Source organism: Grammomys surdaster, unplaced genomic scaffold (assembly GCF_004785775.1).
Source record: "Grammomys surdaster isolate TR1022 unplaced genomic scaffold, NIH_TR_1.0 63, whole genome shotgun sequence".
Taxonomy (NCBI): domain Eukaryota; kingdom Metazoa; phylum Chordata; class Mammalia; order Rodentia; family Muridae; genus Grammomys; species Grammomys surdaster.
Window position 1 is genome coordinate 13,020,316 of NW_021604565.1, and position 13,940 is coordinate 13,034,255.

At 43.0% G+C, this 13,940-nt stretch overlaps 1 protein-coding gene across 1 annotated transcript in view; it reads right to left on the minus strand.

Moving 5' to 3' along the window:
• Rgs22 (regulator of G protein signaling 22) overlaps positions 1-13,940 on the minus strand; it is a 114,481-nt gene that overhangs the window by 86,905 nt on the left and 13,636 nt on the right. Inside the window, exon 4 of the mRNA XM_028766655.1 lies at positions 2,351-2,572. Coding sequence (XP_028622488.1) covers positions 2,351-2,572 — 222 coding nt within the window. The remainder of the gene's footprint in view (positions 1-2,350; positions 2,573-13,940) is intronic.

Consider the following 13,940-nt stretch of genomic DNA (forward strand, 5'->3'; position numbering starts at 1 on the left):
GCACTGCTGTGGTCACAGGCATGAGCATGGTTGGGCACTGCTGTGGTCACAGGCATGAGCATGGTTGGGCACTGCCGTGGTCACAGGCGTGAGCATGGTGGTGCACTGCTGTGTTCTTGCCAAGGAGGATTAGAAGTTCATAGATAATGGTATTTCTTCTTTACTGTGGGTCTCAATTAACTTCTTTCTTGTGGTAGATGATAGATCTCTGACAGCAAGGCTTAGCATTTTTATCTCCTATTACTTAATTCTATAAAGTTATATCTGATGGCTAATTTAGCTACATCCCAAATTGTGAGAGCTTATTTTAGTTTCTTGTTTTCTTTGAAACGTATCTTTTGACCTATGGGTTATTTAGAAGTATGTTGCTTAATTAAATATTTGGATATCTTTCCCACATTTTTTGTTACTGATTGAAGGTTTAATTCCGGAGTGATCAATAATATATTTTGCATTATTTCATATCTTTTAGTTATTGTAATTTGTTTTAATGCCAGCATAACATCTATTTTGATAACCACTCATGTGTAGTTTGAAAAGAACGTGTGCTTTGGCTCTGTGGGGTGAAGTGTCCCTAGGCATTAACAGCTTGGTCTCACTACTAGTAAGACACAGGACTGCTTTGTCCTTGTGGACCACTGTTGCTACTGATTACTGAGAGCAATGTTTTCACCTCAAACCCTAACACTGGTTTTGGCTATTTCCTTGTTAATGTTTGATTAGCACTTACCGTGTATTCTGAACCACTGTGGGTAAGTAGAACACCAGAATACATGGTTAATGCTGGTTGTGTGTTCTATTTTTTTGTTTTGTTTTGTTTTTCAAGACAGGGTTTCTCTGTGTAGCTCTGGCTGTCCTGGAACTCACTCTGTAGACCAGGCTGGCCTCGAACTCAGAAATCCGCCTGCCTCTGCCTCCCAAGTGCTGGGATTAAAGGCGTGTGCCACCACCGCCCGGCAGTTGTGTGTTCTATAAATCAACATTTTATTAATATGCAATATTCTTCTTTATCCATAGCAGAAGTCCTTGCTCTGAAGTCTATATTGATACTAATATAACCAGCCTCACTTTCTTTTAATTAATAATTATATGGCATATGCCTTCTTATTTTCAGTATATTTATTTGATACTTAAGATTGGTTTCTTGTAGACAGCAAACAATTGAGTCTTCTTTTGTAATCCCATCTGACTCTAATTTTTAATTAGGATAATTAGTCTACTTAAACTTAATATAATTACTGATGTGACTAATTATTTTTGCTCCCAAATATTTGCATACCTAGTTAGAAAAGTCTTATCTAATAATTTGTATAATTTAATTTTCCTTCTCCACCTTCAAAACAATGCTTTAATGTAATTAATATTGGCATTTACTAAGATAGAAGTTAAAATATGAGAAACATATCTGAATTTGGAAACAGGAGAGTTGGAGTAGAGATGTCTGAAGCTACGAGCAGACATATTTTTAGCCTAGTTCTACCTTGCTCTAACAGCATTTAAAATGATCATCCATTGTTAGTGAGCCGTATAATGAACCCAAGAGGTAGGCTAGCAGCACGACTCAGGTGAAAACCAAGTTCATCCAAGGCCTGTTTCAAGGACATAGAGCTGGTGGGTTAGCCAGGTTTCAATATAGATTTGCTGACCTAAAGCAAAAGAAACAAAACTTAGCAGCTGGAAACAGACTGTAAAGCCAGGGAGCTCAGAGGCAGGGAATACCTCAAGGTTCAAAGTCATCTCAGTCTCCAGCGGTAAACAGGATTGGAAAAAAAAAAAAAAAAAGGAACTAAACTTCCTTTATACACACGTTTCTAGAAGGAAACTAGCCTATAGAGAGTATACATATTTATACCATCCGAAATACATGCAAAATTCTATATATTCAAGGCAAATTGCATGCTTCTTATATTGGTTGATAAAAATTGACAAAACTGCTTGACTAAACTGGCCATGATATCCAAACAGATGATACAGGGCCTGAAGGACACTCTGTGGAAGCACAGCATACTATAAATGTTCCTGTGCCTCAAAAACTGCAGCCCAAGGTACTTCACGCTTCACACCAATCTCGCCAAAAGCTTTCTTTAAAAAAATAATCATTTATTTTTATTTTCTGTGTATAAGGGTTTTGCCTAAATGAACGTATGTGCACCATGGGCACGGCTGGTGCCGTGGAGGCCAGAAGAGGGCCTCAGAGTCCCTGGAACTGAGTTACAGACAGAGCCATGCTGCGGTGTTTAGGAACTAAGGCCAGGTCCAGCAGCAAGTGCTTTAACTGCTGAGCTACCTCTCCAGCTAAATAAATGCTTTCTTGCTCTTACAAGACACAAACTCTAATCCACTGGCTTACCATGATGGTGTAGTTGACATTGATGGCCTCATCTTCACAGGGGACACTTTTCTGAATGGATTTACCGTCACTCTTCCCTTTCCTTATAACGTCGTAGATGGGATTCCGAGGTTGCTGGCTTTGCAGAACTTTTTTCAGTTGCTTCTCCAGATGTTGTGGTGCATCATTCACTACTTCAAAAACTCCGTAGTCCACATTAAATCTAATTGCCTCAGAAAATGTCTGTAATATAAAGTACAAACATTTTAAAAATTTAAAATAAATTTTAATGAAATTTAATAGAATTTAAATTCGTTGGCTTGAGGAAGACCTGATGTCATAGTTCATCTTCTCTCTCTCTCTCTCTCTCTCTTTTTTTTTTTTTTTTTTTTGAGACAGGGTTTCTGTATAGCCCTGGCTGTCCTGGAACTCACTCTGTAGACCAGGGATTAAAGGCGTGAGCCACCACTGCCTGGGTATAGTTTATCTTCTCAATCACTGTCTCTCTTTGCTTCTAGAATCTTGGAAATCCCTTGGCTAGAGGACAGGAGACCCACCGACGTCTTCCTTACCGAGGACTTTATGCCATGGGGGATTGATTATGCCAAGGTGAATTATGGCAGAAATTGCATTTGTATAATTGTATTCCTATCATTCTTTGAAACTAAGAAAAAATACACAGCTGGCTTCTATGAAGCAGCAGCGGTGCCCTCACAGGAGGAGATAGGTTCCTGGGTAAGAATGAAGAAAGGAAGAAGAAATAATCCTATTGACTTTTAGTCCCAGGAGTCACGAAAGCTAACAGTCTCTTTCCCGAAAGGGGACAATTAGCGACAATATGTTCTTCATTTGAGACTGTCAGCACTGTTCTTTACACAGTGACAGAGAAGTGGTTGACACCAACACTCTGAGACTCTCTCAGTAAGTACTGAAGTTTTCCGAGTTTTACTTAAAGACAGCCAATCAATACACAGCTATCAGAGGCTGTGTTTGAATGCTAGCTCTCTGACTTTAGATAAAACGCTAAAGATTTTTAGGTCTCTTATTTCCACAAGAGTTAACTGTGCGTTGACTTTTGTGCTCTAGTTTTGTCCTTTAAGCCTAGGATCAGGTCCCCTTTTCAGACTACTCATTTATTTAAGGATGGCGTTATTGAGCTGACCACTCATAATGTGCAGATGCATAGCCAAGTAGTGATGGCATTAAAGTCATTCCTGCCTGTCACTAGGTGCCCCAGGCAGTGTGTTGCTATATATGTTATAATACAATAAACTGCAGGCATCTTTGTAAAATTTAAACTAAAACACACACACAACTTTTGACATGTCACATGGTGTCACATCTCAAGAATCCAGAATGTTGCTCATTCTAAGGTACTTAATACATAGACAACAGACTTGAGATAAGTACCAGTCTACAGTATAAAGCACCTTAGAATGTGACTCCACCATGACAGGTCTAATCAGTAAGTACCATCTGGAATTGCCTGTAAGGTTTCTTTAATAACCACACTTCACTGGTGACCTGCTACTACGTCTGTCTTCTGAATATAGAGGCAAATAGACAATTTGTACCTAAATGTCAAAAATACAATCCTTGATACAGTATCATTGGACCAAAGAGACTAAACAAGTCTGTAATATCAGGGACAAGACATACCTGGCTAAGGAAAGGAAACGAACTAAACACATCTGAGATGGATATTACATTAACAGGTGGGAAAAGGAAAGATTAAAACAAGGGCCATCTGGAAAGGATGAGCGTCTGTCTGCACAACTGACGGCCAGACTGTCCTCTCTACCTGTTGTTTCTCTTTCTTTTTTCTGTCTTATATCTTGAGACATAGTAGCCAGATGAACACAAAGACAGGATAATCCAAAGTAAACCATGCCAATCAGTTATCTCTATGAACAAAGAAGATTTTCCTACTAATCAAAAACAAAAAACAAAAAAACGTTCTAACAATGGTGACACTTTAATTGGCAGAAATAACAGAGGAACTGCTGTTTGCTAGGATCTACCAGGTCTGTGATGGATACCTTACTGCTATCAGGGCTACTTCTAATTCCTGTGGTACTTGTTTACCAAACACTAATTCAGAGGGTGGTTAGGGGACAGTCACTCCATGGACTCAGAGCTATGAAATGATGGACTGAGTTACAGAAACAATCCTGACGGTTAAGATAGCACAGTTTCCTTCCTCATTATATTGCCTCACACAGGAGGAAGCTAGCATGTGCAACTGGTTCTATGCAGGCACTGTGCTGAGTACCGCCCTGTGAGCTTAGTGGAGCTTCAAGGTCACCATTTTGATTTTAATGCCTAACCTCTTATTTTCTCTAACTCACTAACAAAGGCTCAGATTTATGAAAGAACACTACAGAGTTAAAACTGTCCTGTAGTAACTGTGGGTAGACTGGAATAGCATGAGGGACAAAGGAGAAAGCTTGAGGAGAAAAGGTGGAAGGACCAGACAACGGAGGGCTTTGCGTGTCAGATCAAAGGGTTTATGTTAGTGTTCTGGACAGCCAGAAACATGGCAGCATCCTAACTAGGGGATCAGTATAGATCACTCCAGTTCCTCAGTCAGGGCTCATGAGCTGGAGAGTCTGACTGATCCCATGCATGAAAAAGCCATCACCATCCTCTGGGGAGACTAGGTGTCACTGCATAGACACTGCCATCAAAACCAGGTTTGGTGTGGTAATCACTGGCTCTCTGTGTGAAGCAAACCTGAAGCTAAGAAGAGTTAAGGATCTCTTTGTGATATAACAGCAAGTGCCCCAGTGTACTTGCTATGAAGTCTGGAGTGCTGGTTAAAACCCTTTAAGCCCAGGGAAGTTCAGTCAGGGCTCATGGTGGGTGCTGTAAACCAGTTCACTCAGAAGTCATCCTAACCTCCTGGAGTGCACAGCTGGGAAAACTAACCTTTTTTTTTTTCCTTCAGATCCCTCCTCTGTAGTTTGAAGTATGGCATAGGTCATGCTGCTTATATGCACTAAGCTGGACTCTGAACAAAGTAGGGAGCTAAAACAGGTGTAGTTGGTATAGGAGGAAACTCCGAGAATGTATGCACATTAAAACGGGGAGAGTTGCTGATCAAAAAGTAGTGTAGGGCAGGGAGAGGCGATGCACGTCCGTCAAAACAGAATAAGGAAGACTGAGGCAAGAAGGCCCAGAGTTCAAGGCCAGCCTGGTCTGTGTAAGAGGCAGGTTAGCTAGGGCTGCATAGTGAGACCCCATTTCAAACAAACCAATTTGTGAAAATACAGAATATGTTAAACTACTCATAAGCTGGACATGGCAACCTGCGCATGCAGCTTCAGCTACTTAGAGGGCTGAGGCAGGGAAAATGCCTAAGCCCGAGGTCAGTAGGAAACCACACCAGCCTGCATAGCCTAGAGACCCTGTGTCAGCAAGCCAGGTCATGCCAGCCTGAAGAACATAGGAAACCTTGCCTTAAGACTGTTTTTAAAATGTTTAAGAATATTTAAAGCCAAGAATGGTAGTGCATGCCTTTAGTCCTAGCTAGTGGGAATCTGAGGCAGGAGTCCAAGGTCATCCTTGGCTACACACTGAGTTCAAGTCCACCCTGGGATACAACAAGATCCAATCTAAAAAAAAAAAAATACAAAACAAGATTATTTAAGGTTTAGAAATCTTTGCCAAGGGTAATGTTTTTCTGCTTTAAAAGCTATGTGTCAGATTAGATCTCAGAAAGTCCTTAATAGCACTATGATTCCAAAATTATACAATGTCAAATAACAAATTCAAATATTTCCCCCAATAATTTATTTCCACAATATCAAAAATTGTAAACGTTTAAGTGTCACTTATGCTCCTAAACTTAGAGATGCAAAGATGGATAAAGCACCGCTTCCTCCTTTAAAGGAACAAGGAAATAAACATCCACTTTTTCCTATGATAAAGTCAACAAAACATTAACTTACATTAAAATCCATGTAAATGCAAATGCCAAGGTCCACAAAGACAGGAACAATGCTAGGACATTTTGTCTGGTCTGGTTAGCTAAAAACAGCTAAAAACTACACAGAAAGAACAGGCAGAATAATTCAGTGGAAAGCCACTGGGGAAACAACTTTGCCTTCTTGGGTTTTAACTAGATAGCATGGAGGTGCCGTCTACATTCAATACTGGGGAAATGACTTTGCCTTCTTGGGTTTTAACTAGATAACATGGAGGTGCTGTCTACATTTAATACTCCATTTGCTCGTGAGTATCTCTGCAGGAGACAAAGACGGTAGCTGTCTTAGGCAGGGTATCCTTACTGTGATGAAACACCATGACCAAAACAACTTGGAGAGAAAAGGGCTTATTTGCCTTATTCTTCCATATCACTGTTTATCACTGAAGGAAGTCAGGACAGGAACTCAAACAGGGCAAGAACCTGGAGGCAGGAGCAGATGCAGAGGCCATGGAGGGATGCTGCTTACTGGCTTGCTCATTGTGGTTTGCTCAACCTGTTTTCTTGTAGAACGCAAGACCGCCAGCCCAGGGATGATGACACCACCCAAAATGGTCTGGGCCCTCCCTTATCAATAGTGATTTTTAAAAAAATGCCCTACAGTTGGATTTTATCGAGGCATTTTGAGGTTCCCTCCTTTCAGATAACTCTAGCTTATGTCACGTTGACATAAAACTTGACAGCCTGTGTATCTTATCCTCTAGGGAGAGTGTCTGATTCCGTTGTTCTTCTCCTAGGGCATTCACTTCTCCAGTACTGAATCTTTGTTCGGTGACCCAGTAGGGTGGATGGTGTATTACTATACCAAGGGAGCAGAGCTTGCACAGCCTGCCGGGAGCATGGCACAGAGCAGCCGCAGTCTAATAGAAAAGACTCATAAGCACACACAGACAAGAAAGAAAGGCTGTCTACCAGAGGCATGAACTCCGAAGCTGAGAGCGAAGTCAAATCACATCCAATTAAAATTAACCCTGTAGAGTCCTCGAAAGCACTGTAAGGGCAACATCATCATCTTCCACGCCGTTCAAGTTGAACACAGTCAGTCCTCTGTCAGCACGGAGATGAGTTGTTGACTACAGTTACTGTCAGGCGATGTTGTAGGCCTGTCTGATGCCCATGCTGCACACAATATCCATGTTTAATGATAGAACTGTCCTTACATAATGAGTATCACATTATTAAGAGGCAAGAAAGGAAGCTGGTTAGATGAGTCAGCGGTTAAGAGCCCTGGCTGCTCTTCCAGAGGATGAGGGTTCAATTCCCAGCACCCACATGGCAGCTCACACCTGTCTGTAACTCCAGTTCTAGAGGATCTAACACTCTCACACAGACATGCATGCTGGCAAAGGCACATGAGATAAAAATAAAGATTAAAACATAATTCTAAAACGAGAGGCAAGAAGGATGAGACCCATTAGGGAATGACAGACTCTCACACTGTACCTCACAGCCCTCTAAGAGACATGGTCATGGAATGGTACGGCACACAAAATCACCTTCTATCTTGAAACCGCCCTTGTTCTGTGTGCAAGTGTGGTCCTCTCAATTTATAGCAGTGTGCACGTTTCAGTGTCACCTAAAAAGCACAAGAGCAGCATTGAGATGCACATAAGGGCTCACTAAACTGGGATGCTCAAGGGCTCGGGACATTCAGGCTTAGAAAGCTGAATGCTCAACTTGGGGCTGAAAGAATGAACAGTCATCAGATAGAAAAGACAAAGATCTCATCAAAGAAAGAGCCAGTGCACCAAGATACAGGAGATCAGAAGAACAGGGAACCCTGGGCAAACTGCGAGCAGCAGGGCATTGCTGGAGCTTAAAAGGCCCAGGGAATACAGGCCACAGGCCTGGAGGGAAGGCAGAGAGCTGGCTTACCAGGGACCTGCACTGCACTCCACAATTCACAACGGAGGTGGTCCACCATTCACAGTGGTCCTTGGACTAGACAGCTCCCTGACCAGCTGCAGCAGCATCTGTTAGAACCTTTGAGAAATGCCAGTTCTCAGGCCCCTCCCTAGAGCTAGAAACAGGATGGAGCCCAGACCTCTCAACTCTTTGAAGCCCTTTGGTAGTTCTAAAGCCCACTCAAGTCTAAGAACCTTGGCTTTAGATGGATGGGGTGCTCATAAAGAAGTTTTAGCCAGAGGGAGCAAAATCTGGATTATGATAAATTCAAAAGGCCATGTTCTGCACTCTCCCTGTGCTGACTGGCCTGCACAATCACACATGTGGTGTTGCTGCCGTCTATGTTCTGCACATGAAAGAAAAGGCATGAAGCCTTCAGCACAGCGCACCGTCGACAAGTCCTTACTTTTCTCTTGTCATTTCTACACTTATCTACAAAACCACTAAAGTGAATTCAGAAATAACAGTACAAGACACAGAGAGAGGGGTCGTGGGAAGGAAGGACACTGGAAAGCTGAGTGGACTGATTTCTAATCATACAGCAGAAAAGTCTTCAGCTTGCGCCTCAGAGTCAGATGCGCTCCTACAGACTGCTCCTTTCCTGACTTAATTTTCTCATTCCGAGGGTGTCATTCTCTAAACGTTCTAAAACAGATTGTCCTGAGGGTGGTGAGAGCTAGCTCTGTGGCACTAGTCATCCATGTGCGAAAAATATTTTCACAGAAAAAGCAAGTGCTTGAAAATATTTTTACCACAATAAATCGCTGGTTCCACATTTCTCTGAAAAGAATAGGGGGAGGGAAAAAACCTGCGAATAATTAGTGTTGTGCTTAAACTGCCGGCCCAGCACCACTGGAACTCACTGGTGCCAAATTATTTAGCTGAACAGTATTTAAATTAAAAACTAATGACTAGGTTAATTTAACACATGTCCATCTCTGCTCCAACTCTGTCTCTGCTAATTGAGCCCCAAAGCTGTATTTCAAACATGAATCCTCATCAGCGAATAAAAACCATCTGACTAACTTGAATATAGCAAGTTGGTTACCAATAACAACTTCTTTTAATCTAATTTTATTGACGTTTTAGATGCTGAACTATAAATTGTTTAGCAGGCATCCAACGGTGAGATAGCAGTCAGGTCACATGAAATGTACAGAGGGATATCCTCAGCTAATGAGTGAGTTACAGGAATCTGAGCAGTTTGTGTGAGAGCCTCAGGGTTTATCACAACATCCACAGGTACAAGCACTCAACTAAGTAAGCAGTCACCTGGTGTCCTGTCAGCATGCCTTGGAAAATCAATCTCCTGAGTATTTATATCTTGGCAATGGAAGACCCAAACCCTCCATCTTCCCTCAGCCCACCTTTCTCCACCCCCCATCATCCAACAGCTCCTTCTAGCATATAACTCTTTCATAAAGCTGCAAGAAATTATAATAGTTTACAGATTTAAAAAAGTGTGGAGAATCAGGCCAAGAAGGAGTTATGGTAAAATTCTGAAAGTGCATAGCTAAGCACAGTCTGGCAAACATATGGCATACCTATCCTTGCAAGGAGGGTACAGAGCAGGCCACCCCTTCAGCTTCTGCAAACCATAAATGTCACAAACATTTGAAACCACCCACAGAGAACCAACCTAAATCTATGTGGGCTCATCCACTCAATCCCACAACAGTCACTGAGCATAGAACACACAAAACAAAACCAAAGGGGAAATGTTCTCGCACTATAGCACAGAAGAAAACCCAATGAGCAAACACTTGTCCATAAAGAGTTGACAGAAAGAAAAAAAACCCAGACACCAAATGAAAACAATATCTGAATGTGAACTTGGCTTGAGAACAAACACAACAAAGTTATGAAAGCTAAGATTTGGAAAGTGCCACGATCATTTATAACAGAGGCAAGTGTCCTGGATTTCCCTCATCAGAAACAACATGGGGGCAGGCTACCAGCCATCGGCTCTGGATCTTACATGTCCCAGGAGGGTAATGGTGTAATGGAAGGAAGTGTGAGGGGAGCCAGAGGCTGATTCATGGTCCATTTTTGCCTTGGGTATGTCCCCACAAAGGTGGGGTGGGGTCTCAGAGTGCTCAGAAGTCTAGATTGCCCTAAGCCCCTCTGCTCTTCAGCTACAGTCTCAGGCTCAGGCTGTGGTTGCATATGCACTACGTGATGAGGAAGTAGGAGAGGAAGGGAAGGGAGACACTAGACAAAGAAGCATACCCCATGTCAAAGAGTTTACATAAAGATGTAGAAATGAGAAGTAAATGATCCTTAACAAGTTGGGGAATGCAGAAGAGAGCTGGTGTGTCGATTTACCTCTCTCTCTCTCTCTCTCTCTCTCTCTCTCTCTCTCTCTGTTTTGTTGTTTGTTTGTTTGTTTGTTTGTTTGATTGGTTGGTTGGTTGGTTGGTTTGTTTTTCGAGACAGGGTTTCTCTGTGTAGCCCTGGCTGTCCTGGAACTCACTCTGTAGACCAGGCTGGCCTCGAACTCTCGAACTCTCGAACTCAGAAATCCGCCTGCCTCTGCCTCCCAAGTGCTGGGATTAAAGGTGTGCGCCACCAACACCCAGCTGTTTGTTTGTTTTTCAAGAGAGGGCTTCTCTGTGTAGCTCTGGCTGCCCTGGAACTCGAACTGTAGACAGGGCTGGTCTCGAATTCACAGAGATCCACTTGCCTCTGCCTTTCAAGTGCTGAGTTGAAAGGTGTGTGTCACCATCACCTGGCTAAATTCTCTTTATTACACAATAAGAATGTGGGATAAGATTCATCCCACATGCATCTATATTATGAATTTTCTAATTATTGGTCATAGGAAATCATCTTAAGGGCAAATGTTACAGAAGGAGCTGAAGGAGTTTGCGACCCCACGGGGAGAGCAACAATACCAACCAACCAACCAGAGCTCCCAGGGTCTAAACCACCAGCCTGGGAGCACACAGGGAGGGACACATGGCTCCAGCTGTATATGTAAGGGAGGATGGCCTTGTTGGGCATAGGTGGGAGAGGAGGTCCTTGGTCCTGTGAAGGCTGGATGCCCCAGTGTAGGGGAATTCGAGGGCGGGGAGGTGAGAGTGGGTGGGTGGGTGGAGGCACATCCTCAGAAGCAGGAGGAGGAGGTGATGGAATAGGGGGTGTGGGGGAAATGGAGAATGGGGATAACATCTGAAATGTAAATAAATAAAATAGCCAATAAAAAAATTCTATCTTCCCTTCCCACCCACCCCCCTTCTAATACAATGCTCATTTCCCAGCCTCCCTGAAAACCTCCTGATGCAGGAGAGTTTACAACTTCCCAAGTCAGCCATCTTATTGTTTGAAAACTAGATTCTTATAAATGGGGTTCTGCCTGCCTCTGGATTCATGGGGTATTAATACATTTCCTTGATTAGATCTTGAGACTTTTAGAAGGGTTTACCCCATTCCACGCCCTGCCACCGAGCCTCAAGCCAGGCTAAACATTCAACTTCTTTCAACCCTTTCTCGTCTGACATGCTTTCCTGAATGTTCACAGGCTGAATCTCCCAGAGACCAGTTTGGCAAAGCAACTCTCAACATATGGGACCAAGATCACTACACAATATTCCAAATGTGGTCTAACAGTTCAGCCTTTTCCAAAAAACACCAGGTGCCTTCTACGCTCCAGACTAATATTTTTTCTTGATCTGAATTATACTTCAGTTAACACACCCTAAAAACACATTAGCTTTGTTTGTTTTACTTCGTTTAATGTATCAGGATAAGCATGAGGCCTCGGCTATCCAAATGATCTGTTTATATTCTATTGCTAGTTCTACAGCAGGACACACAAAGCTCTCTGGGCCATGTGGCCTCGGGTGGACCCTGTCATTTACCAGTGGAGTGACCTTAAACTGGAAAAATATTGACTCTCTTATGGTTTTTCATCCAAGCTTCTAATAAAAATAATTTTTAAAAGGCAAATACCAGTGACAGCTTTGTGTGGAATGAGAGAGCACCCTCCATACTGACACAGACCCACCAATCCAGCTGAAGAGATTGTCGCCTGTTCTTCATTGATGGAAGTTGAGGCCGCGAGGTTAAAGGAAAAATAAACTCTTAATACATCACACACATTACCTCACTCTGCAGCAATCTTGAAAGATGCACTTGTTTTGTTTTTCAGAGAAAGAAATACAAGGTTAAGAATAAATAAAAGGTTACGGCATTTCTAAAACCACAGGGGTAATGAGGGGCAGGGCCAGAACAACAGTATTCCAGTGCACTCTTTCCTAATCACTACAGAGAGGCAAGCACAGGATGTGCAGCTCATGTGACTTGGTGGGTTAAAGGACACAGAAGGCAGGAAGGCAGTGTCATACAGGTCTTGTGAAGGTAAATTGAGGCCACACTGCAAAGGTTGTGAATTCCACACTAAAAGAGTGTGACGTTCAGCCTGGGGGCTATTAAGAATCAACCCTACTGGTCAAAATTAATGAGCTAGTTGAAATATTTGAAAATTAATTTCACATATAATGACAAGGGCTTTGGATGCAAATAAAGCCTATAAGTAGGATATTAATTCAGAGGGAGTTGGAAAGGCCTATTGAACACCAGTGCCGTAGGTAAGAAGAACATGATACAAATGTCTCAGATCTCCAGGCCAGATCTACTTGCTCTCTTAAATCAAGGTCACTATAGCTGTGATGAAACACCATGGCCAAAAGCAATTTGGGAAAGAAGGACATACTGGGCTTATACACCCTGAATCACAGTCCAGTGAGAAAAGCCAAGGCAGGAACTCAGACTGGGCAAAGCCCTGGAGGCAGGAGCTGACGCAGAGGCCATGGACGGGTGCTGCTTACTGGCCTGGTCCCCATGGCTTGCTCAGCCTGCTTTCTTACAGAATCCAGGACCATCAGCCTGGGGATGACACCAATCACTAACTTGAAAAATGTCTTCTTACAGGCTTGCCTACAGCCTGATCACATGAAGGCATTTCCTTAGTTGCGTTCCTCCTCTCAGACGACCTTAGCTTATATTAGTTGACATAAAACCAGCTGGCGCCCTTGGCATATTCATTTTTAAGAAACACAAGAAGTTAAAAGACGTAGGATGAAAACAGAGAGGAAACAAAGACCAGGAGGTGGAAAGATGGCTGTAGTCCTGGTGTAACCGGAAAGCAGGGGCACTGTGTAAAGCAGCATGGGAAGAAACATGATCGAATTTGTTATTTTTATAATACTTTACTGAAGCCGTAATACACAATATTTACAGGTGCCTAGAATACCAGTACCTAATCCAAAAGGAGAGTGCCTGGCTTAGCACACTTTCTCCTGGTAACAGGTTGGCTTCTGAGTCTTATCTAGGTGCTCAGAAACCAAGCATTACTAATGCCCTAGAACCCTGCCAGGCCCTTGCTGTGGGAATCCTCCATCCCTTCTCCTTCCTGCCTTCAAATTCTCTTTGAAAGTCTGTGGCAGCTCATTCCTGTTGTAGTGTGAAGACTGGCAATTGACAGGTTGACTATGTGGTTCAAAAAGATGCAAACAGGGCTAAAGAAATGAAGATCTGGGGGTGGAAGGCTGAAGGGAGGGGAAAGAAAGGTGGGGCAGCACCCAAGCAGGTCACTGCACTAGGTCCACTAGGGTTGGCGTGTGTGTGTGTGTGTGTGTGTGTGTGTGTGTGTGTGCGCGCGCGTGCGCACGTGTGCATGCACACATGCATGCACGCACATGCACTCCCAAACACATACTC